The 23,101-nt window shown below is 44.9% G+C and overlaps 1 protein-coding gene across 1 annotated transcript in view; it reads left to right on the top strand.

Annotated features, from left to right (window-relative positions):
• The first annotated feature begins 5,823 nt into the window (after nucleotides 1–5,823).
• UGCG (UDP-glucose ceramide glucosyltransferase) overlaps nucleotides 5,824–23,101 on the top strand; it is a 39,167-nt gene continuing 21,889 nt past the window's right edge. Inside the window, exon 1 of the mRNA XM_062207750.1 lies at nucleotides 5,824–5,960. Within this exon, the coding sequence (XP_062063734.1) occupies nucleotides 5,863–5,960 (98 nt within the window). The 5' untranslated portion in view covers nucleotides 5,824–5,862. The remainder of the gene's footprint in view (nucleotides 5,961–23,101) is intronic.

The following is a 23,101-nucleotide window of genomic DNA, read 5'->3' as shown; positions in this document are numbered from 1 at the left end:
GGATGCAGACATCCCAAGTGGCAGTTTAACCTATGCCCATATGGGATGCCAGCTTCTCAGGCAGAGGCTTTACATGCTATACCACAGGGCCAGCCCCAAAAAACCATTTTATAGACAAGGAAACTGAGCAAGAGAGGTTAAGTTGTTAGGTAGGTAGTCAGTTATGAGCTTATGTGTGTGTAACAGGCCTAAAGAGAAGACATCTATGTCCAGCATATACATCTGCACCTCAAAGTCATCCCCATAATGTTTCAGGGGCAGCCTGGCCCTCGCATCCTGCCCTGCCCCCTTCTGCCTTCCACAATCTCCCAGGTGCAGCCTAGTATCTGCATCTCAAACACCCTGCTCCCTTCCTCTGGTCTGATAACATTTGCATCCATAAAGTCCTTTGTTTCAGACCTTCAAAAGAAGTTTTTCTATTTACATCCAAAAAGCCCTTTGTTCCAAGAGGAGCAGAGGTGGGGAAGCAAGACCCATCTCCTTAAAAACCCCCAGCCTCAACTGGACTGTGCGCTCAGCTCTCTGCATCTTTGCTGAGCCACCCGCCTGGCCTGGTCAGGTGTAATCTCTCCACTCAACATATAACCTGTAACCTCCCTCCTTCCTCCCCCCCCCCCCCCCCCCCAGTCTCTCAGGCTCTGTCTGGAGAGGTGCCCATCCGTCCTTACAGATGTTCCTTCCTAATAAACCTTGCTGTTTTACCTCCCACTACTCTCTGTCTCACGGCTGAATTCTTTCTTGCGCGAAGACAAGAACCCTGCAATTTCTCCGGTAACAAAGTGACTGGTTCAGGTCACAGAGCTAGTAAATGGTAGAACTGGGATCCAAACCTAGTCAGCCTAACTGTCACAATGGATGTGCATAACCTATAGGTGACATGGTTTCCTCAAACAAAGCATTGTTGATAGCAGGTATTTAGTAGAGATCCTACATCCAGGAGATTCAGTTTAACTCAACAGCCTTTCTTCCTTAGTAAAAGTTAAATTCACATTTTAAACTTTGTGTTGATAATCCTGTGAATTAGTATAATAAAAACAGATTTTACTGACATTTTCCTGCATTATTTTATAAGAAAGCACTTATGGAAAAGGCCATTCTTCTAAATTCTTCTTGTTTTGTACACTCTTAAATGAATTGTTCTGAAATGACAGCATATTTCATGAAATTCTACTTCACTGAAGAAAGTGATATAAGTAATAAAGAAGATGTTTAAATAGCACAGTGATCTATTTTTAATATGCTTTCCAATTTCAGATGGTAAAATTGATTTATACAGAACATTGGTTACCAAATTAAATAAGATCAGACCAAAATCTGTTTTGAACACTGTACTTTGTGAATGGAACATCTACTCCACCTTGTTTAAATCAACTTAATGTTGTATTTACATAGGTAGCATGGCTCTGGAATGAGACAGGCCTGGATCAGACTGCATGGTCCTCATCCATCAGACATTAGCACCTGAATATGAACTTCACCTTCTTGGCCTGCAATGAGACACTTCATGACTGTGGTCAAAGTCAAGTTAATATTTTAAAGATTTGCCTGGCACATAACTTCTGCTCTTGTGTTCAATAAATCTCTTTCCCCATCTCGCCCTCTGTCTCTCTCTCTCTTTCTCCACACACACATAATAAACTTATCAAGTTTGTTTATGCACATACATGCATGATATACACGTATATGTACATGTACACACATGTAGCCAAGTGAAGTTTTTTTTATGAAATTTACTGAATAATCTGGATTGGGTTTTAAATATCTACCTAGAAAGGAATAAATTTTTTAAGTTAAAAAAATAATGGATACTCACATAGGGCATATTTAGAACCCTTTTCAGCTTAGCTTCCCGTAAGAATGAACATTGGTGCTTTGCCCTAAGAAAAATACCAATTAAAATAAAAGCTTTTAAAAGAAAATGAATACATGGTAAAACAAATTTTAATTAGTCACTTGGATATGAGTTAGCAAAGCAGCTGAGAATGACAGGAACTACTGACCTCTAGGCACTCCCCTAATCCACACCCACATAGATAAACACAACTATTCCAGTGGTTTATCAACAAGATCAGATGCTGAACTGACAATCTGCCTAGAACCTTTGTTCAAGGCTATTCACAGCACTATAGTATCTTAGGACCTGAAGACTCTTAACAGTCTCCATTGCATGGGCAACAAAGCAATGTAAATTAATCACCTGGGTTGATAGTAAGTGAAGTATTTCTCTACTGATTCCAGACATGCTTGTAAAGAATAAAAGACAAGCATTTCATTATTTTGGATCAAATGAGCTGAACTTTGTTTTTGAAGCCTAAAATTTACTCAATTTCTTCAGGCTCATCTTTTTTTTTTTTTTTTTTTCCTACCTTATTTTAAAGTTTTTATAAGGCTGATACCTTTTAAAAAAATTAACCAGAGAACTGAACTTCAAACTCTAAAATGTTTCTATGAAAGATTCTTAATGATAAAGATGGAAAAATATATCCAACATTGAAAACAAATCCATGCTGTTGATTCTGTGAGACAGAGCTTGAGCTTGGGAGGTTTTCCAGTTGTGACCATGTGACCTAATGCATAGTTACTCTCCCTCTAACTTCATTGTGTGCCTTAATTTTATAAGATGAAGCAGGAGGCATGGTAGTTAATGTGTATTTTTTTTTCTCCACAAAGAAAAACTACTTTAAAATATTTACAAAGGAGAAAGGCAGACAATTGTTTCAGTGACTTCTGTCAGGGAAGATTAGTTTGTTTATTTATTTACTCATTCAGCAAATATTTGAGTGTCTACAAGGTGCAAAGCCCGGGATTTGATAGCAGACTCTTTTGTTTTACTTATTCAGACACAGTACTTCCAATCATCTATTTATATGTGCATAAAAACAACTCTATTTTAGGGAAGCACTAATTTTAAGAAAGATTATTTTTTAGAGCAGTTTTGGATTCACAGCAAAGCTGAACAGGAAGTGCAGAAAACTCCTATTTGCTGCCCATCCCCCAGTCCCTTCCACTACCTGCGTTCTGCACCACAGTAATATATTTGTTACAATTGATGAACCTATGTTAAGACATCAACATCACCTGCAGTCCATAGTTAACTTTAGGGCTCACTCTTGGTGGTGAATTTTCCACTTTATAGGATCACACAAAATAGTTTCACGGCCCTCAAAAATCCTCTGCCCTACCCCTATCCATCCCTTTCTCCCTCCTACCCTTTGGCAACCACTGATCATTTTATATATTTATAAATATATTTATGCCTTTTCCAGAGTGTCACATGGCTGAAATTATATTTAGACTTTACAAGTGGGTTTCTTCTAGAGGTCTCATCTAACATGATTTTTTTTTTGACACAAACCAAATCACAAATCTCAATTATTCTAAATAAGATGCATGTGTGCACATATGAATATATATGATGCATCATTATTTTATATTCAACCAAGAATAAAACATCTGCCAACTAATTATAAGTAGCCATTGACTATTAGATGTATTACTGTTTCAGAAATGTTAAAATGTGTTCAAGTGTTTGTCCAAAGTATGTCTTAGGTTTTTTTTGTTTGGTTGGTTGGGTTTTATCCATGATAGCCACAGTTTAAAGAAAAATTGTGTATTTGTAAGGCAGAGTAACAGAAAAAAGAGACAGAGAGATTCTACCTGCTGGTTCACTCCCCAAATGGCTGCTGTGGCCTGATCCAGCCAGGAGCTGGGACTCCATCCTGGTCTCCCACAGGAGTGCCAGAGATCTGACCAAGTACTTCGGCTATCACCTGCTGTCTCCCGCGGTGGACATCACCAAGAAGCTGGAATTGGAAGACTCAAACCAAGGCACCTCAATATTGGATGCAGGATCCCAAGTGGTATCTTCATTGCTGTGCCAAACGCCTGCCCAGGAAGTCTTTACCACTGACTCGGGTAGAACGAAAGCTGTGTGGGGCCAGCACTGTGGCATAGTGGGTAAAGCCGCTGTCTGCAGTACCAACATCTTATATGGGCGCCTGTTGGAGTCTTGGCTGCTCCACTTCTGATCCAGCTCTGCTATGACTTGGGAAAGCAGTAGAAGATGGCCCAAGTCTTTGGGCCCCTGAACCCTTGTGGGAGACCTAGAAGTAGATAGAAGACATACACACACACACACACACACCCGCCTGTGCCTCACTGCAATTCTGCCTTTCAAATAAATAAATAAACCTTAAAAAAAAAAAAAAAAAAAAGCTATTGAGCATCCAAAACTGGTTCTCAATGCAGAAACTATTTTTCTAAATTGTAGTTTATCATTTAATTGTGGATTGAGATAGCTCATTCAATCATCATTATCTATAAGAAATAGCAATAAGAAACAATTTCTTTTCGAAATTGGACACAATTCTGAAATCTGCCAAGATAGGTCATGGATTGTTTAAAAGGAAATAACTTGAAATAATAAACACTGTTTAAACAAAACCACCGAGAAACCGTATAAACTCATCTAGGCTAAAGAAACAAAATCTCCCTCGATGGACATTTTAAAAACAAACACTGGTTACCTTACTGTCCAGGGGCTCTTTCCATTTTAGAGCAGTGACCATCAACCTGGACAATTACATTTTTCTAATAGTTAGCCCCATTTTAAGTTTTTTGAAACGTGAAACTCATTTTTAACCTAATATATCCAAAATGCATCGTTTCAGCGTGTGCGTCATCAAGATACCTCGCATTAACGAGATGGCCTTGAACCTTGGCGGCGAATTAACACAGCACAGCTCAGTTTGAATTTGCTACACGCTAGGGGCTCGTGTGGCCCCATGTGGCTACCGTTTTGGCCAGCACGGTCTTAGAGGGCCTGAGTATCATTTGATTCTTCACATCCTGAACTTGGGAATTCCATTTATAATACACACCGTCTCTAAAAGGCTCAGAGCTCTGTGAGGCACCTGGAGATTATTTTGCTCTTGGGTCCGTTTCGATCCAAGATCCCACAGCATTCAGAGCAGCGAGGAGGGAAGGCAAAGGGAAACCCTGGCGCGAAGGAACGAGGCCTGGTAGCCATGCCCGATCAGGAGGCAGCAGACGCAGCGAGACCAGCTCGGGGGGTGCTGCCCGGAGCCCCGTGCCTTTTTCTGGGGGCGCCCGGGAGCTGCAGAGCCACAGACACAGGGACACCAGGTGCCGAGCCGCAGCCGCAGCCGAGGGACCTGGCCAGGGCTGCAGCGTTGCCGGTCTCGGCGCCTCCGCCCGGCACCGCCGGGTGCACGGCAGCGAAAGCCCGAGCGGGTGCAAGGCCCGGCTGCGCCCCACAAGGGAAGCCGCCCAGGGGCGCACTCGCGCCGGCGACGCTGCGGGCGCGCGGGCGGCGCGGTGGGCGGGCAGGAGCGGGCGCACCGCCCCCGGGGGGCGGCCGCCGCGGGTCCAGAGGGCGGGGGCGGGGCGGGGCGCGCCGGGGAGTCGGGGCGCGGGCCGCCGGTTTCCATTAGTGCGCGGAGCTGCGGCGGTGGAGCAGGGCGGCTGAGCTACGCGGCCCGGAGCCCGGCGGGGAGGCGGCGGGGCGACAGCAGGTCGTAGGGACCGACTCGCGGCCGCCAGCGTCCGGAGAGGCGAGCCCGCGTGCTGGGCAGCCGCTGCCCTGACCACGGAGCGCGGCCCCGCAGCGCCCGCAGCCGCGAGCGCGCCGAAGGCAGCGCGCGGGCGAGTGCGCGCGGCCGGGGGCGCGCAGGCCCTGCCCGCCCCTTCCGTCCCCACCCCCCTCCTCCCCTTCCTCTCCCCTACCTTCCTCTCGCCTCCCTGCGCCCCCGCTCCGGGCGCCCACCCAGTCCTCCTCCGGCGCGAGCGCGGGCGGCGGCGGCAGCGGCCGGAGCGGGCCAGGCCCGGCCGGCGGGCCGGGGGATGGCGCTGCTGGACCTGGCCCTGGAGGGAATGGCCGTCTTCGGATTCGTCCTGTTCTTGGTGCTGTGGCTGATGCATTTCATGGCCATCATCTACACGTGAGTGAGAGGCAGCCGGAGCAGCTCGTGGCGGGGTCGGGCCGGGTGGACAGGCGAGGGCGGGAGGCTTTTGCGCTTTGGAGGGCACTGGAGTTGGGTGGGGGTGGAGACAGCGGATGCCCAGGCTGATCCCCCCCGCCATCCGCTCTCCCCTTGGCCCGGTTGAGCGGGGGTCCTTGTGGGGGAAGGGGTGGGAGGGGATCGTGTTGGGCGAGCGAGGGGCTGCTGGGTTGTAGGCAGCTGCAAAGCCAGGACAGAGGAGGCTGCTCTTACGTGTCAGGCGGAAGGCTGCTGGCTGGGTCTGATTGTGTTGGGATCCGTGTGATGTTTCATCTGGGCCAAGACGTATGGTGGATTGTTTTCTCTCTCGACCTGGGCCACGTCCGTGTTACGATGGTGATCGTTCGCGCTCTTCTGGGAGCCGCTGCCCGCGTCCTGGAGACTCCCCTGTGGATTCTCTGCTTCCTAGGAGAGCTCTCTGTTCTCAGAAAGGTGTGAAGCACCTGTCTACCTAAAAAAAAAATGTCCACCAGACCTCCGAGCTGGCGCTGTAGCTCCGCCGTCTCGGGTTTGATTTTCTCTCCTATTTTCGATTCCCCATCAGTGGGTCTGGTCTGTTCAGATCTGTACCCTCCGCTGGCTGCCTACGTCTTTTCATCCTTCATGTAACACATAGTTCTTGAGGCCTACCAGATCCCATTCACCGTCTTGGGGCTGGGGACACAACAGAGAGCAGGACAGAATTCATGTCCTCCTGGCGCTTCCATTGAGAAGGAGGCGACAGATCACCCAAGTCCAGATAGTGATTTAAAAAAAAAAAAATGTGAATAAAAACGAACAACGTGAAGGGATGAGTAGAGACTTCAGGCGTGTGGCTAGTTTTGCTGTTTCAACAGTTAAGCTGTGTTTAAAATGAAATCTATGTCAATGAATTAAAGAATTTCGTAGAGCACATAGTAAGGATGCACATAGCTTTTTAGCCTGCAAAAGGAAAAAAAAACCCATCTTTATCACCAGCTAGAGTGGGGTATATATTAGTTGAGGAGAAGGGAAGGTTTTAAGAAATGTGTTACTTTTAGCTTTTCTTACGTACAGAGAAGGTATGCTTTTTCTTTCCTGGAATGCATTGTGTTAGTATTGGGCGGCATTTCTGGGGCCTGAAGATTCGCTGCTTGTACAGATGCATTGGTGTTTCTTTGAAGGTGAGGGAAGCCTCTTGGATATTGTTGGTCTTCATTTTTGGAGTTTGTGAGCTGTAGTCACTGAAGACATTGTGCAGTTCATCTTTAATGTGTGAGTTCTTTAAAAACAATGTTGTTACCTTTTCAGTGATAACAATTTAAAAATAATTTCTGTGTAAGGATTCAGACCACACAGAGAAGAATGAAGAAATTTAAAACATACCTCAAAACTATATTACTTTGTTCACCTTTTGTGACTATCATTCTAATTACTTTCTCTCTCTCTCTCTCTCTCTCTCTCTCTCTCTCTGCACATGTGACTGAGAGAGAGAGCAGGGAGAGGAACAGAGAGGAGGGAATCATATGGTTATTATTGTAACCTGCTCTCAAAATTCACCCATTTACTACATGCTTACTGAGAAGCCAAATTGTCATGAGGCACTGTTCTAGGTGCTGGAAATGAGTGAAGACACACCAGGCCCCAGCTGCCATGGAGCTGCCTTGTAAAATCTCATGATGTTTTTTTTCCACGTCAGTAAATGAATGATCTCTGCCTCATTTTTAATAGATGCAAGGTATTTTAGTTGACGAGGTACTACGATTTACTCTTGATGGCCATTTGGGTTGTTTTTAGTTTATGGCGATTACAAACACTGTGATGAATCCATGTGCATGTATCTTTGGGAGATGATTTCCTTAGTTTACATTTCTGAAAGAGGAAGGAATTACTGGGCCAGAAGTGGTGTACATTTCAATCTTTGATACATCTTGTACCATAGAAATGTTGTATCTGTTCGTAGTCCTGGTAACATTGTATGATGGTACCCACTTCCCCTTAACAGTCACTATCTTTTGTCTTAATTTCATGCCTTTAATTACAAGTTACACTGAATGCTTTTTCATATTTATTTGCTAGTTACATTTAATTGTATGTTACATATTTAATCCCTTGCCTGTGCTGCAATCTGTTGCTGAATTTTTTTTTGTTGTTGCTATGGAGGTAGCTTTTCTACCGGTCATATGTTGCAGTTATTTTTCCTCTGTTGTTTTGTGTTTCAACTTTGTATCTGTCTTATATTTAATGTAGAACATTGGGTGTGTGTGTGTTTTACCTGGTAGTCAAGTTTTTTCTGTTTTCTGACTCTGGTGTAATTTTTCTGTCTTCCCCATCTTACCCGCCCCCCTCCGTTGTTATATATGTTAGTCTATGTTTCCCTTTAGTATTTCGACTTATCTCTCTTCATTTTTTAAAGCATTTTAATTTTTTAATTCACCTAATATTTTACTTTGTTGTACAATGAGATCTGAAGTGCTAATTTTAGTTTAATTTGTCCAAAAATTTTAACTTGTCTCCAAATCATTTACTGAATGATTGGTTATTCTGTTAGGAAATACTATCTTTATTACAGAATAAATTCTTATATATCTGGGAATGTTTTAAGATGTCCAAAACCATTTCATAGATTTCTTAGTTCTTGAACCACTATCCACTGTTTTAATTCCCACTATCCACTGTTTTAATTCATGAAATGTTATTATCTGGTGAGGAAAGTTCTTTATTCTTTTGAAAAATTGTTTGTCTTTCTACACATTTTTACTTCTGGATGAACTTTAGAATCATTTTTAGACTCTTAAATAATCTTGTTGGGTTTCTGTGGTTGAAATGTTAAATTTATAGCTCAATATGGAGAAATTGTTTCCACATGGGACCATGGTACATTACTCTTCTCCCCCTTATATAGACATAATGACAAATGTCACATTTCTTTCATTAAAATTAATTCTATTGATGTACCTTAATATTCCAAATAAGCATCTGAAAGTGTCTGTACTCTTAGACTTGAGACAGCTCCAGAATTACAGGGGTTTTGTGTGCTTAACTGTAAACCACAAGTTTTCTTAAAATGAACACAGATTGTATGTCTTCTTGAATTCTTTTTTGAAGTAAAACACATTATAAATAAATTACGATGAGGGGATAGCAATACTCCCTTCTACAAACTTGGAGCTTATTTTCAAAAATTTATGTGGCTCTATTTCTAGTAGTCAGATTAAGAAACATAATGTATGAGCTTGTGTTTAATACAAATACATAGTGAAATTGCAGAGCAGAACTGGAGCATTTTAAAAAACCAGTTGGTTGCTTTGTAGACAATTAAATAAAATGTGCAATGGTATTTAGTTAATTTAGATTTCAGATTTTATTGTGCATTTTTACAAAGAGATAAAGAGCTAAGTATTATTGGCCTGTGTTTAAAAAAAAAATGAAACTGAATTGGATTACTACAATGAGCACCTCTTGTTCAGTGAAATTATTTGTTCTGATTTCATGGATGTCTTACAGTTCCTATAAGCCTGCAATTTAAAACACTTGTGATAACTTATGAACTGCAAAACCCTTAGTTCCAAAGTTTTGAAACCATCTCCACTCATCTCTGCCAGTAGCTTTGCTCCCTTCTAATTTTAATATGGACCCAAAGCTTAATCATTTGATAACATGTTTTAGATGGCAGACACTTGCAGAATTTCTATGATGTTAATGTTCAGATTAGGGCCATCTGAAATTCAGGGGTCTTTTATTTTATTTTTTGGACAGGCAGAGTAAGACAGTGAGAGAGAGAGAGACAGAGAGAAAGGTCTTCCTTTTTCCGTTGGTTTACCCCCCAAGTGGCCACTACGGCTGGCACATTGCGGCCTGCGCGCTGCGCCAATCCGAAGCCAGGAGCCAGGTGCAGGGCCCAAGCACTTGGGCCATCCTCCACTGCATTCCTGGGCCACAGCAGAGAGCTGGACTGGAAGAGGAGCAACCGGGACAGAATCTGGCGCCCCAACCGGGTCTAGAACCCGGTGTGCCGGCTCCGCAGGTGGAGGATTAGCCTAGTGAGCCACGGCGTCGGCTAAATTCAGGGGTCTTACTCTCCACATTTTAAATTTCCCCAAAATAACTAATGATGATAACCTGAGCAGGCAGACTGGGTTAAATGATCTCTGTGGTTGGTGTGCTTCTTCTCTTGCTGCGAGGGTGAGTGTGGTTGCATAGCCTGGGGGCTGAGTGAAGTCATGCAAAAGTCTGGAGCTGGTGTTGTCTTCGCTTGTCACCCTTCAGAGCCACATTGCTGGCTCAGGAGGGCATTTAAACAAGACACCTTCCCTGTTGTTCTCCTCTCTGTTCTTTTTCCCATCTCTTCTTTTTTTTTTTTTCCCCTCCCTACTCCTGTCCCCCAGGTGACATTTTTTTTCTCTCTGTATATAATATCCTAATGTTTAGCATTAGGCTTTCATCTTTGCAATTAATTGGCTGGAGGTGCCAGGCTAGTGTGGAACTACTACTTGTATCTACAAATATTCACCAGCCTCTAGTAAAGAGAAATCCTTTACCTGGACTTTTTTTTTTTTTTTTTTTTTCAAATTAATTCTGCTTTCTACAAATAAGCTATTTCTAACCTTTCTGGTATATCAACATTTATTACTGATGTACAATTTTTTTTGAAGATTTATTTTATTTATTTGAAAGAAAGAGAGAGAGAGAGATCTTCTCGCTGGTTTACTCCCCAAATGACCGTAACAGCCAGAGCTGAGCTGATCCAAAGCCAGGAGCAAGGAGCTTCTTCCAGGTCTCCCATACGGGTGGCAGGGGCCCAAGGACTCAGGCCAACTTCTACTGCTTTCCCAGGCCATAGTAAAGAGCTGGATTAGAAGTGGAGCTGCCGGGACTTGAACCAGCACCCATATGGGATGCTGGTGCTGCAGGCTGGGGCTTTAACCAGCTGTGCCATAATGCTGGCCCCAATGTACAACTTTTGAATGGAATTTATACACTTGATGTATCATGATAACTGCAATAAATTACTTGTCAGAAACTAGTTGTATAACTGTTAACAAGTGGAATATTATTTTAAGGTGGAGTGACTTTTGCCTTCCATTCTTGAATAACATACTGGTGTTTTGAGCCAACTCCAGAGGTTGTTCTCTGGGCTCAGTCTGAAAGATGCCCTGGGAGTAATCAGATGTTGATCCATGGAATCATTGCTGCAGGACCACTTTTTGGCAAATGAATGAGCCTCTGAGCCCCTTTCCCAGGAACCTGAGGAAATACAGAATTGGACTATAGTGTGATAGCTTTAAAGCGCAAAATGAAAATTGTCATTTACTTTGAATATTCTGTGAGAGTTCTGTGGATTCCTGGATCTCTGCTCGCTGGCATTTCTCCCTGTAGCTTTATTCTTCTTCTAGTTTATTTTCTTTATCACAGCCTGATCTTACTTAGGTAAGATCTTAGGTCATGTATTTAAAATAATTCCTCATTGCCTTCAGGTTAAAAATTCAGGTAGCTTAAGAAGACAAACAGATCTTCAGGAGTTGAACTATCTCCTTTACCAACTTTTTCACCGACATTCGCCTGGATGTGCAGTGAACGTTCTATAGACTTGTTTCCCCTTCCTTTCTTCCTTTTCCTTTCCTTTCTCTCTCTCCTTTTTGCTTAATTAACCCCTCTTCATTCAAGTCATTTTAGATTTTAGTTCCTTCCTATGTTGAGATCCCCTACCCTTCCATAGTACTTTGGATTTACCATCTGAATTATAGATGAGGGCTAAGTTGTCTCTTTTCCCAATCAGAGGATAACTTTTCTAGGGCAGGGATGATGTTATTTTCTGTTGTAGTTCTGGTGTTTACTAAGCACTCAGTTATTACTTGTTGAATGGATGATCTTTCAAGTTTCTCCAGTATTAATATTGGGTTTTGCTTATTCATTTATTCAGTCTCAGTTGGTTATTTGAGTTAGTTGATTGACTTTGGGGATGCTTGGGGCTGGTGTTGTGGCACAGGGGCAGAGCCACCACTTGCGACACCAGTATTCTGTATTACAGAGTGGGTTCGAGTTCCGGCTGCTCTGCTTCTGACCTAGCCCTCTGCTGATGTACCTGGGAAAGCAGTGGAAGATGGCCCACGTTCTTGGGCCCCTGCCACCTGTAGGGGTGACCCAGATGGAGTTCCTGGCTCCTAGCTTCAGCCTGGTAAAGCCCTAGGCTGTTGGGGGCATTTGGAGAGTGAATCAGAAGATGAAAGATCTCTCTCTTTCTCTCTCTCTCTCTCTCTGTGTGTGTGTGTGTTTATGTCTTTCTCTCCCTGTCACTCTGACTTTCAAATAAATAAGCAAATACATTTTTTTAAAAACAAAGAATTTGGGGTCTGGTGCTGTGGCATAGCAGTTAAAGCCACCGCCTGCAGTGTCTGCATCCCATATGGGCACCAGTTCAAGTCCTGGCTGTTCCACTTCCAATCCAGCTCTCTGCTAATGGCCTGGGAAAGCAATAGAAGATGGCCCAAGTGCTTGGACCCCAGCACCCACGTGGGAGACCCTGAAGAAGCTCATGGCTTCAAATAGGCGCAGCTCCAGCCATTGCAGCCGTATGGGGAATGAACCAGCGGATAAAAGACCTTTCTCTTTGTTTCTCCCTCTCTCTGTCTGTAACTCCACCTCTCAAATAAATAAATAAATAAATCTTAAAAAAAAAAAAAAGAAAGAAAAAAACAGAATTTGGTTGGATGCTTTCAGTAGTCATAGATTAATTAAATTAATAGGACCGTGGGGCAGGTAATTGGCGCAGTGGTTAAGTGGATACTTGGAACACCAGCGTCCCATTTAGGAATGCCAGGCTGCTGCACTTCCAGACCAGCTTCCTTCTAACATGCAGCCAGGGAAACAGCAGATGATAGCTCAAGCATGTGGGTCTGTGCCACACACAAGGGAAACCCAGATTGCATTCCACACTCTTAGCTTCAGCCTGACCCAGCCCTGGCTGTGGTGGCCATTTGGGGAGTGAACCAGAAGATGGAAGTATGCTCCCCTTCCCTGCTCCTCATTTTAAAATAAAATGAAAACAAGAATTTTAAAAAAGAATTTACCTGGACCAGATAGAATCATTATCTCAGCATTTCTAACCAAATGTGGGTTAAAGAAGAAACAGGGCCATATCAATAATTTGTTGACTTACAAATTCTTGGTTAAGTCTGGATTGTCCCCCACAAGGTTTTCCAAAGGGAGTGTCTATCTTGCCATAAATAATCTTTACCCTTAGATCTGCCCTGGAGGAATGTGGAGCCCAGGGCTATTCTGAGTTGTTTGACAAATGCCATCATAGCAAGTGTCTCCACTCTTCCTCCATAGAAATTTATTTTATGCACAAAATAGTTTAATTCAAACATTAAGGTCAGCTTTAAAGGATTGTGAAGCAGGGGAGAGGGACCCTCTCATGTGAAAAGAGTGGATTTTGAGTATATGAGGTGTGAGGGTGTCCTGTGTTCTTGAGCACCACCTGATGGGTTCATAGCTTCTGGGTGCCTGTCTTATTTAGTGACTGTCAGCAAGCTGTTGTGCTGTACCCATTTTCCATGCACTGGGGCTCATTCTGTTGTCCCCAAAGTGATAGTGAGTTTGGTGAGGGATCTTGTAGAAGTTAAGAAAGCTCTTCTACTTGTTTTCTGTGTGGTGGAATCCTCTACATTCTCAGTATGGAAGGCCATCATCCAGCAAGAACAGTGTGTTTCCCTGCTCAGCTAACTACGGCTGATTATTTTTCACTATTAAAACTGCATTTTGGCCGGCGCCACGGCTCACTAGGCTAATCCTCCACCTTGCGGCGCTGGCACACCGGGTTCTAGTCCCGGTCGGGGTGCCGGTTCTGTCCCGGTTGCCCCTCTTCCAGGCCAGCTCTCTGCTGTGGCCAGGGAGTGCAGTGGAGGATGGCCCAGGTGCTTGGGCCCTGCACCCCATGGGAGACCAGGATAAGCACCTGGCTCCTGCCATCGGATCAGCGCGGTACGCTGGCCGCGGTGCGCTGGCCCCATTGGAGGGTGAACCAACGGCAAAGGAAGACCTTTCTCTCTGTCTCTCTCTCACTGTCCACTCTGCCTCTCAAAAAAAAAAAACAAAAAAAAACCTGCATTTAGTCAAAGGTATGCTTTGTGTTGCTGATCAAGCTCATGCAACAGCATTTTAGAAATGCTAACTGCTGTATGGAAATAACATTAGTCATTAACACGTATTGATCATAAACATGGAGTCCCAGCCTTGCAGAGCACAATTAGAACTTTAGTCGCTGTCTCGGACTAGGGAAGTATGGCCCTGCTGATACAGCAATCAGCCTAATTGTTCATGAAATATTAACTAGCTTGGTGACATGGGGCAGGGGCGATAAATTCCTTTGAATCAGATAAATTGGCTCAGCTGAATCCCATAGCAGACCTGTAAAGGCATCACAATCAGGCTGTTAAGCAAGGTGATCTTTGTCTTTATGGAATCCATATTCTCCATTGAAGCCCTGAGTGGCATTCTTGGGTCTTCCTTGCGAAGAGCTGTCCGTGTTGAGGTTGCTGCAAAGGCTGCTCACCTCTGCTCAGCATTTTCCCTCTCCCGGAGGGACATCCCTTCGTCCTGCTAAAGCCACTTTAAACTATAAAACTGCAGATGTCATGCAAAAACCATGACATGAAATGAAAAACTCTACGGAGAGGGAGGGTGAGCCCAAAGGATGAGAGGTCATGAACCAATGAAGGATAACAATGACCTCACCATTCTAGAGAGTGGGGTGCGAGGAAAGAAAAACCAACCAAGCTACCCTGAGGCCACCCCATCAGCTCAGAGGTTGAAAGCCCTTGTGCGGGGCGACAGTTGGGGTTCATCAAGCCAAGGCAGCTGTGACATTCCGCAGAAACCCCAAGATTCCTTACTGGCCTGCGGCACTCCTTGATGTGTTCCCTGATTAAGTGTCCTTTTCACGCCCAAGGAGAAAAGCAGAGGCCCGCAGGCTTGTCTCTTTCACCTGTGATTCAACCTCACAACCTTGGGACCTAGGCGCCACCGCTCCCCTGGAGGCAGGCCCAGCCCCGCAGCTCTGCTCCAGGGGCTCCTCCCCAGCCTGGCCTTGAGGGTGGTGACACCTCAGTGACACCAGTGCTGCTTTTTTTTTATATATATAGTGACCCTAGCTCTTGATTTAAATTTGCCTTTGAAAGTAATTTCTGGGGAAAATGATACATGCATATTGACAACACTGTATGGTCTACCTCGTCGAAGTTGCCCACTTGAGTTTAGGATTCATTTTGTCTTTAAAATGAAATCAGAACCATTGACTATCCATGGAGGAAGCCCGTTCCCTTTATACCCAGTGCTTTCCCGAGAATGTGAGAATATCAGCTTTCTGGAAATTAGATGGACATACCTATCAGAACAGGAGATTTTATTTCAAGAAATCAGGATTGCTGTTGTAATCCCAAATTAGGGCTCCTGCTGGCCCAGATGCCTGGGACAGTCTGTCCCTGAGAGCTGTCCAGGTGATGGGGACGCGGGAAGGGCTTTCCCTCGGAACTGGACTGCAGCAGGAAGGCTGACTTTGCGGCTTTGCTCCCTGGCCTAGGCAACACAGAATTGAGTCTCTTTGGAGTCCCCCAAAACATCCTCAGGCTGCAAGATGGAATTGCCTGGAAGCACGTGGTTACCAGTAGTTACTGTGTACATTGTTTCTTCCCGATCGGCCCCTTGCCTCCCAGACCTGAGGGTGGCCCGCTGTCCCTGTGCCAGAGCCAAGGGACGAGGGATTCCTGTGGCTTATGATCCAACATCCTGAGTTAACTGAGGTCAAGATACGCAGGTTTTCTGGCAACTCAGACTCCATTGAACAGTGTAAAAGAACTCAGATGAAAACAAACCAGTTAGGCCATTTTTAATAGATAGTAATTTGTGGTAATTAATGTCCCTTACTCTCATATTTGCATTGTTCATATACTTTTGGGTGATGTCTATGAAACTTTTAATTTGTTCTTAAACATTAGGTTTAAAGGCTCTTGAAGATTTAACTTTGAATGTAGTGTTAGCTGAAATATTTCACATAATTTAAACTGCATTAGTTCTATGCCGTGTTTCGACTTAACTCTCTTTGAACCACACTTGGGGGCTTTTGTTCCCTGCTGCCTTTTTAATCGTTCTTTTTTTCTTTTTCAAAGAGTTATTTTGCTTATTTGAAAGGGAGAGAGAGAGAAAAATATCTTCCATCTGCTGGTTCACTCGCCAAATGGCTTCAACAACCAGGGCTGGGCCGGGCCACAGCCAAGAGCCTAGAACTCCACCTGGGTCTCCCATGCAGGTGGCAAGGATCCAAGAATTTGGGCCATCTTCTTAGCAGGGATCTGGATTGGAAGTGGAGGAGCCTTGACACAAACCAGCCCTTACAGGGGATGCTGGTGTCATAGTTGGTGGCTTAACCCACTGTGCCACAGTGCTGGCCTCCTCTTTTAGTCGTTCTTAATACACGAGACTTGGTTTTATATTTATGAGAACTGAACCTAATGGCCTAATATAAAATATTTATGAAAGAATCTTTTAAAAATATTAGAAATCCCAGTCTTCCTGTTTCGGTGCATTCGTCTCATCACTGTTTGACATCTCTAATTCTTTGTGGCAGAGAAGTTACAGCTGATGGGGAAATGTTCTTGGCCCAACCTCCCCTCCATTACCAATTACAGATAACCATAGCTGTCATTGAATGTGTACTTTACTTCTCACAACACCCTATGGGGCAGGTACTATTATCCACACTTAAAAAAAAATGCTTCAGATAAAGGAGTAACCTGCCCAAGGAGACCTCACAGCTAGGAGCTGAATAGCAGCGCAGGCAGCCTGCCACCAGCTCAGGCTGTTAACTGGTGTGTTGCACACTGCCAGGGCAACCTAAAAATATCCCGGAAGTCACCCGTAAGGATAGAGTATCTGGGAATTTCCCAGTTGTTACCCGGCTTTGTATCAGACCATTGGCACCTTCAGCTTCCTATGGAGAGAGCCCCTGCTCCTCACCCCTCACCCCCTGCATTCCTGGGGGTCCTGAGCAGCTCTTTCAAAGGCTTCCCATTTTTTTAGCCCACCCCATCACTGCTGGGCTTCCTCAGTTTCCACTTCGGCCCTCTTTTGTTTTAACAGTGACCTTGTCTGGCTAGACCTGTGATGCTCAGCTTTGCACTCTGGAGTCACGTGGGGGGCTTAAAACACACACACACACACACACACTGCTACCTGGGTGTCAGCCCCAGGCATTCTGATTTAATTGGGCCTGGCATCAGGAGTTCTGCAAACTCCCCAGGTGATTCTGACTTGGGCTTAGGCTGAGAATGACTGCCCTGGGCTGTTTATCCACAGTTGCGTCCAGCACCTGCCTGCTCTTGGCTTCGTTTAAATCTCCATCTGGTCCAGAACCCCTTAGTGCATCACTTCTGGCCTGCCCCTTGCCCTGCCATGCCTCCCCTCGCACCAGTCTGCCCTGTTGTCCTCAAGCCATCCAATAATTTATAGCTTCTCAGTTTTCAAATCCTGCTGAGGGTATTCATGCAGCCATGTGGGTTAGTACTGTGGCCCATTCATGGTCTCAGGTCTCAGCTGAGCCTACAGTGCTGTCTGGCAGTGCTTGGTTTCTATGTTTAGCTCTGCTGCCCGTTCCTAACAGAACCTCTTCTAAATCTTCACCATTCTGCCACATTCTGCCCAGGTTACCTGAACTCCTGCCTCTCCCTGGGAACCCTAGTATGCTGTTAATTGTTTGTTTGTTTGTTTGTTTCTCTTCTGTCTCCCTTAGCCTGTATGTGCAAATATTTCTTAAAAAATCAAACCGAGGGGTGAGCCCTTGGTGTAGCGTTCAAGACACTGCCTGGGATGCCCACATCCTGTTCCGGCTGGGCTTCCTGTCCCGCTCCCTGCTGATGTACACCCTGGGAGACAGCAGGTGGTAGCTCAGAGTGCTGTGGTCCCTGCCACCCACAGGGGACAGAATTGGGCTCCTGGTTCCTGGCTTCAGCCTGGCCCGGCACTGGCTGCTGTGGACTTCTGGGGCATGAACCAGTGCATGGAAGATCTCTCTCTTTCTCACTGACTTTCAAATGAATAAAAACATTTCAGAAATCAAACTGACAAATGCTTCTGCTCTTTCTCTTTTCATTCAGTATCAGGTTTGGGGAGAAGCTAGTATTTACTCACTGTTATCACATCTCACACCCAGGATTTTTGCTTTTTAACTTCTTTCTGTCTACCTTGTGTTCCATCACGTGCCCCGTGTGCCACGAGTGCCTAGAAGTCACCAAGTACATCCTCAGAAGGTGTTCAGTTCTTATCCCAATGGTAGCATGCAGTGTTGTTCTTTCTTAGACCTACTGAAAGGAGAAAACAAAATCCAAAGAAATCCTTCTGTGACTTGACTTTCATCCTTGCCATCTGTCTGTTTCCCTAATCACCACTTGCTCTTCTCCTTCATGCATTACTGGTTCTGTAAAACTGGTTATATTCCTTTTTAGCCACCTGCAAATAGCATGCTCTATCTTGGGAAAGTTTGTTTACTTATGAAACTCTGAATGGCTCCCATATCTTTTTTTAAAGATTTATTCATTTATTTGTTTGAAAGACCAAATTGACAAGAAAGTGAGAGTAAGAGAGAGAGAGAGAAAGCATCTTCTGCTGGTTTACTCCCCAAATGCCCTCAATGGCCAGGACTGGGCCAGGACAAAGCCAAGAGCTGGGAACTCCATCTGCGTCTCCTGTGTGGGTGGCAGGGACTCATGAACCATCATCTGCTGCCTCTAGGCACGTTAGCAGGAAACTGGATCAGAAACAGAGTAGCCAGGACTTGAACCAGGTACACCTATATGGAATGGGGTCATCCCAAGTAGCAGCTTAATCCACTGTGCCACAAACCTGCCCTTACTCCCATGTTCTTATCTCTAGGTTAACCATACCTACTGAGTGCTGTGTGTGTTTATTTACACTTCATCTATTCAACAAGAATGTACTATGTGGGTCATCATTTTTGGTGGCTTTGGAGAATTTATGGTCTCCTGAAGTGTTTGTCTACACGTGGTTCACTGCCAGCCTGGCTCAGAGTCATGTGGGATGCTTACGAAAATGCAGACTCCTGGGCTCTTCCACTGGTGCGTTAAGAACGTTCATAGCTCTCTGCCTGTGAGCACTGTGTATACTGGATGTTGCAAAGCAATAGTCGAAGGCATAAGAGACATTGCTGATTGGTGCCCTAAGAGTGACTTTAAGGTTCATGGTTCAAAATAATGTTCATCACTCTCACCTGTCTCTCATCATGCCCGGATTGAGGGAGTGGCACTCGGGTTCAGACCTGAGTCACCCATGTGGCTGATGAACAGCATCTTAAAGGCTGTTGTTTCTTACGTTTCGTGGGTTTTTTAAAATGCTGTTCAAGTGAGTCTGTCTAGTCTGTGTCTTCATCTCATCCAAAAGCTGGGGTCCTGGGGGAAGGCAGGAAGATACTAGGGCCTTTAGTCTTAAATAGAAATGTAACAGGGGCCTTCCCGAAATGGTGGCTGGTGGCGTGCGGCCATATCTACTTGTTTGTAACTGTTTCTTTTTTTTAAAGATTTATTTGTTTATTTGAAATGCAGAGTTACACAGAGAGAAGAGGAGAGGCAGAGAGAGAGAGCGAGGTTCTCCATCTCCTGGTTCACTCTCAAGTTGGCCGCAAAGGCTGGAGCTGCATCAATCCGAAACCAGGAGCCAGGAGTTTCCTCCAGGTCTTCCATGTGGGTGCAGGGGCCCAAGGACTTGGGCCATCTTCCACTGCTTTCCCAGACCATAGCAGAGAGCTGGATCGGAAGTGGAGCAGCCAGGACTGGAACCAGCGGCCTTATGGGATGCCGGCATTGCAGGCAGTAGCTTTACCTGCTTCGCCAAAGCACCGTCCCCTGTAACTGTTTTCAACATCTGCCTGTCAGCACAGTGTGATGGTGGTAACCAGTGCCAGGCAGCATATAGCTCATGTTCGGTGTATTGAGGGGAACTAGTTGGACATTATCAGTAACCATGTACCCATGTGCATCCTTAAATGTGCTCTTATAGTCACCAGGTAGCCTTAGGACACCCAATCAAAATGTATGTAGCCATATGAGGGAGACAAAGAAGCTTAAAGGTGTATGAGCAAATGCTACAGGACGGAGACGAAGCTGCACACTATCTATAATAGCACCAACTGTGAACAACCCAAATACCCCTCAACACAAAAGAGTGTGATATATATTCATGTGGGGAATGCTGTACTGTATGGCAGGGAGTAACCTGTCAATGCAGCAGCATAGATGGATCTCACAAACCTAGTGGGAAGCAAAAGAGGCCAGGCACAAAAGAGTACATCCTATGAAATTGCATTTATATAAAATTTTAAACTGACAATACTGGTTTATGATACTGTAAGCCAGGATAGTGACTACCTTTGAGGAGAGGGGGTTAATCAGGGGAGATATGCAGGGACTCCTGGGCTTCTGATAAAACTTTTTCTACTGGTTGGTTACCTGGGAGTTTCACTTTGAGGAAATTTTTTGTGTTGGGTATGGATGTGAAACTTTACAATGTGTATGCTATGCATCAATAAAAAGTACCTCCACTCCAAGGAGAAGGTCAAGGCTACAAGCTAAATGCATGATAGAAAGCACTGGATTCCCAGTATAGAACAGGGAACAGAGAAAGCGCTGCACCAGAATTGTGGAGAAAGCACACTGTCTGCTCTCGTCATCTTTCTATTCCAGAAATGGGCACCCACGAGAAACCCCATGCAACATGCAGGTGCCGCAGGATGGAGTTCAGGCTGTCTAGATACTGCAGAAGCCTTGGTCCAAGACACTAAACTAAAAGCCATTGTAAGGCCAGTAGACCTCATAGATCTGTTAGAGCCGCTCATAAAACTAGCCCAGTTGGAGGGGTGTACCACTGAGGCCACTTCCGAGACACTAGGCAAATGGGCCATTGTGACAAGTTGAGAAATACAGGGATAGATTGGTGTACAGCACACCAGCTGTGGCCAAAAGCACCATTTGTCTGTGTGACAGGCAGAGTTACTGCATTCCTGCTCCACAGAATAGCTTTGTTGACACCCATAAAAGTTGTACAAGGAGAAGACGTGCAACTCCCCCATGAACCCATACTTCCTTGACAGAGGGAATCCACCTGCCATTGCTGTTTCTCCTGTACCTATGAGAATGACCAGGGAACCTTGGGGACTGAAAATATGCTGTTCAGCAAGTGAATGCTGATCCTTCATGGAGCACCACTGTGTGCTCAGCACTGATGCTAGGGGCAGTGTTGTTTGTTTTTGTGGTTTTGATGGATGTTCTTTTACTGTTTGGATAAATACTTCAAGAAATTCGTAGGAAGGGGCTTTGGCAGTTATATTACATAATTGAAAACAAAATTCTCCAAGGTGTGATCTTATATCCTAAGGGATACACTATAATCTGGATGTCTTCAAGTTAATATCAGAGATATAGTACTCACCAGCTCTCTCCACAGAAACCCAAAGGGACTTCAGTGTTTGGGGAGTCCGATTGAGTCTGTGATCAAATACCACATTCTCCACGTAAAATCTCTCCCAAGGTTCCAAAGGATATTAGTATTTAAAGTGAGATCTCTCCATGGGGAGAAGAGGAAAATGGAATCCACTCTATAAACTTTTACCAGAATGGGAAAGCCACTATTCAGTACGGCTTCTATGATCCTTGTTGCTGTTGTTTTTCATCGAAAGCCTTGCCAAATGCAATGAAGTGATTAATTAATGAAGGGCTGGGTTTCCCTATTAATTGGTCTATTCTTCATATCAGTGCTTTGATAGAGTTTAATGGCACTTAATGATCACAATTGATAAAAACGGAAGTTTTAGACCTGATTTTACTATGGTTTCTTTCACGATTTGTACGTCTCTGCCTCGTTCTCTCTGTGTTACCTTCCAGGTAATCTCCCATCCACTCTGTGTTACCTTCCAGGTAATCTCCCATCCAAGTACTAACCAGGCCTGACCCTGCTTAGCTTCTGAGATCAGACAGGATTGGGGGCATGCAGGGTGGTATGGCCATGGGTCTTCTGGGTAATCTCTACAAGTCTAGCTCCTGGTTTTCCAGTTCTCTCTTAGGCTGGGCGCATGCAGTCTGCTCTTTACCTGTCGCGTGTCTGATGTCAACGACCACGATTTTCACGTGTAGACATTATACAGTTCTTTCCATAGGTTTGTGGTGCTATTTGATGGTTTCTCTCATTCCTTCGCCTAGATTTTGTTCAGGCAACATGGGCCATTTGTGGGCGCCAGACCCCATGCGTGGATGTCCCCTAGGAAGACTTTTTCCTTCCATTCCATTTGAGAGTTCGAGAGAGAGAGTATCCCCACATTTCCGCTGTGGGTCCGGTGTGGTCTGCTTTGCCTGTCAGGGATGCCAGATTTCTCCAGGCCTCTCGGAGCAGATTTCCTGCCTTTTTAATCACAGGCTTGTCTCTGTGGCTGGGTTACCAGGGCCCAGCAGGCAACCCTGAGACCAGCGCCAGCCCTTGCTCACTCACACTTACTGAGCCTCTTAACAGTGTTAGTGATTTGAACCATGTGGCTGTATTGCCAGTTAAGTCTATTAAATGTGTGGTAGAAACTCTTCCCCTATCAGTCTCAACATTCTGTCCTGAGTGGGTTTCTCCAGAAATCTCATTCACTGTTTGTTAGAAATGGAATAGTGGTCATTGTTAGGATTATATAAATTTTAGGTCATGGTTTTGCCTTTGTATAGCCCTCTAAGTAAACACTATAGATCAGTTTTTTTTAAAAGATTTATTTATTTATTTGAAAGAGTTACACAGAGAAGGAGAGGCAGAGAGAGAGAAAGGTCTTCCATCCACTGGCTTATCTCCAATTGGCTGCAGCAGTTGGAGCTGGGCCAATCCAAAGCCAGGAGGCAGGAGCTTCTTCAGGGTCTTCCATGCAGGTGCAGGGACCCAAGGACTTGGGCCATCTCCTGCTGCTTTCCCAGGATATTTCAGAGAGCTGGATTGGAAGTGGAGCAGCCGGGACTTGAACTGGCACCCATATGGAATGCCAGCACTGCAGGAGACAGCTCCACCCATTACGCCACGGTGCCAGCCCCGGTAGA

This window comes from Lepus europaeus, chromosome 12 (assembly GCF_033115175.1).
Source record: "Lepus europaeus isolate LE1 chromosome 12, mLepTim1.pri, whole genome shotgun sequence".
In the NCBI taxonomy this organism is placed as follows: Eukaryota; Metazoa; Chordata; class Mammalia; order Lagomorpha; family Leporidae; genus Lepus; species Lepus europaeus.
Note: the sequence above shows the minus strand (reverse complement) of the source record. Positions and strands in the feature narration are given on the sequence as shown.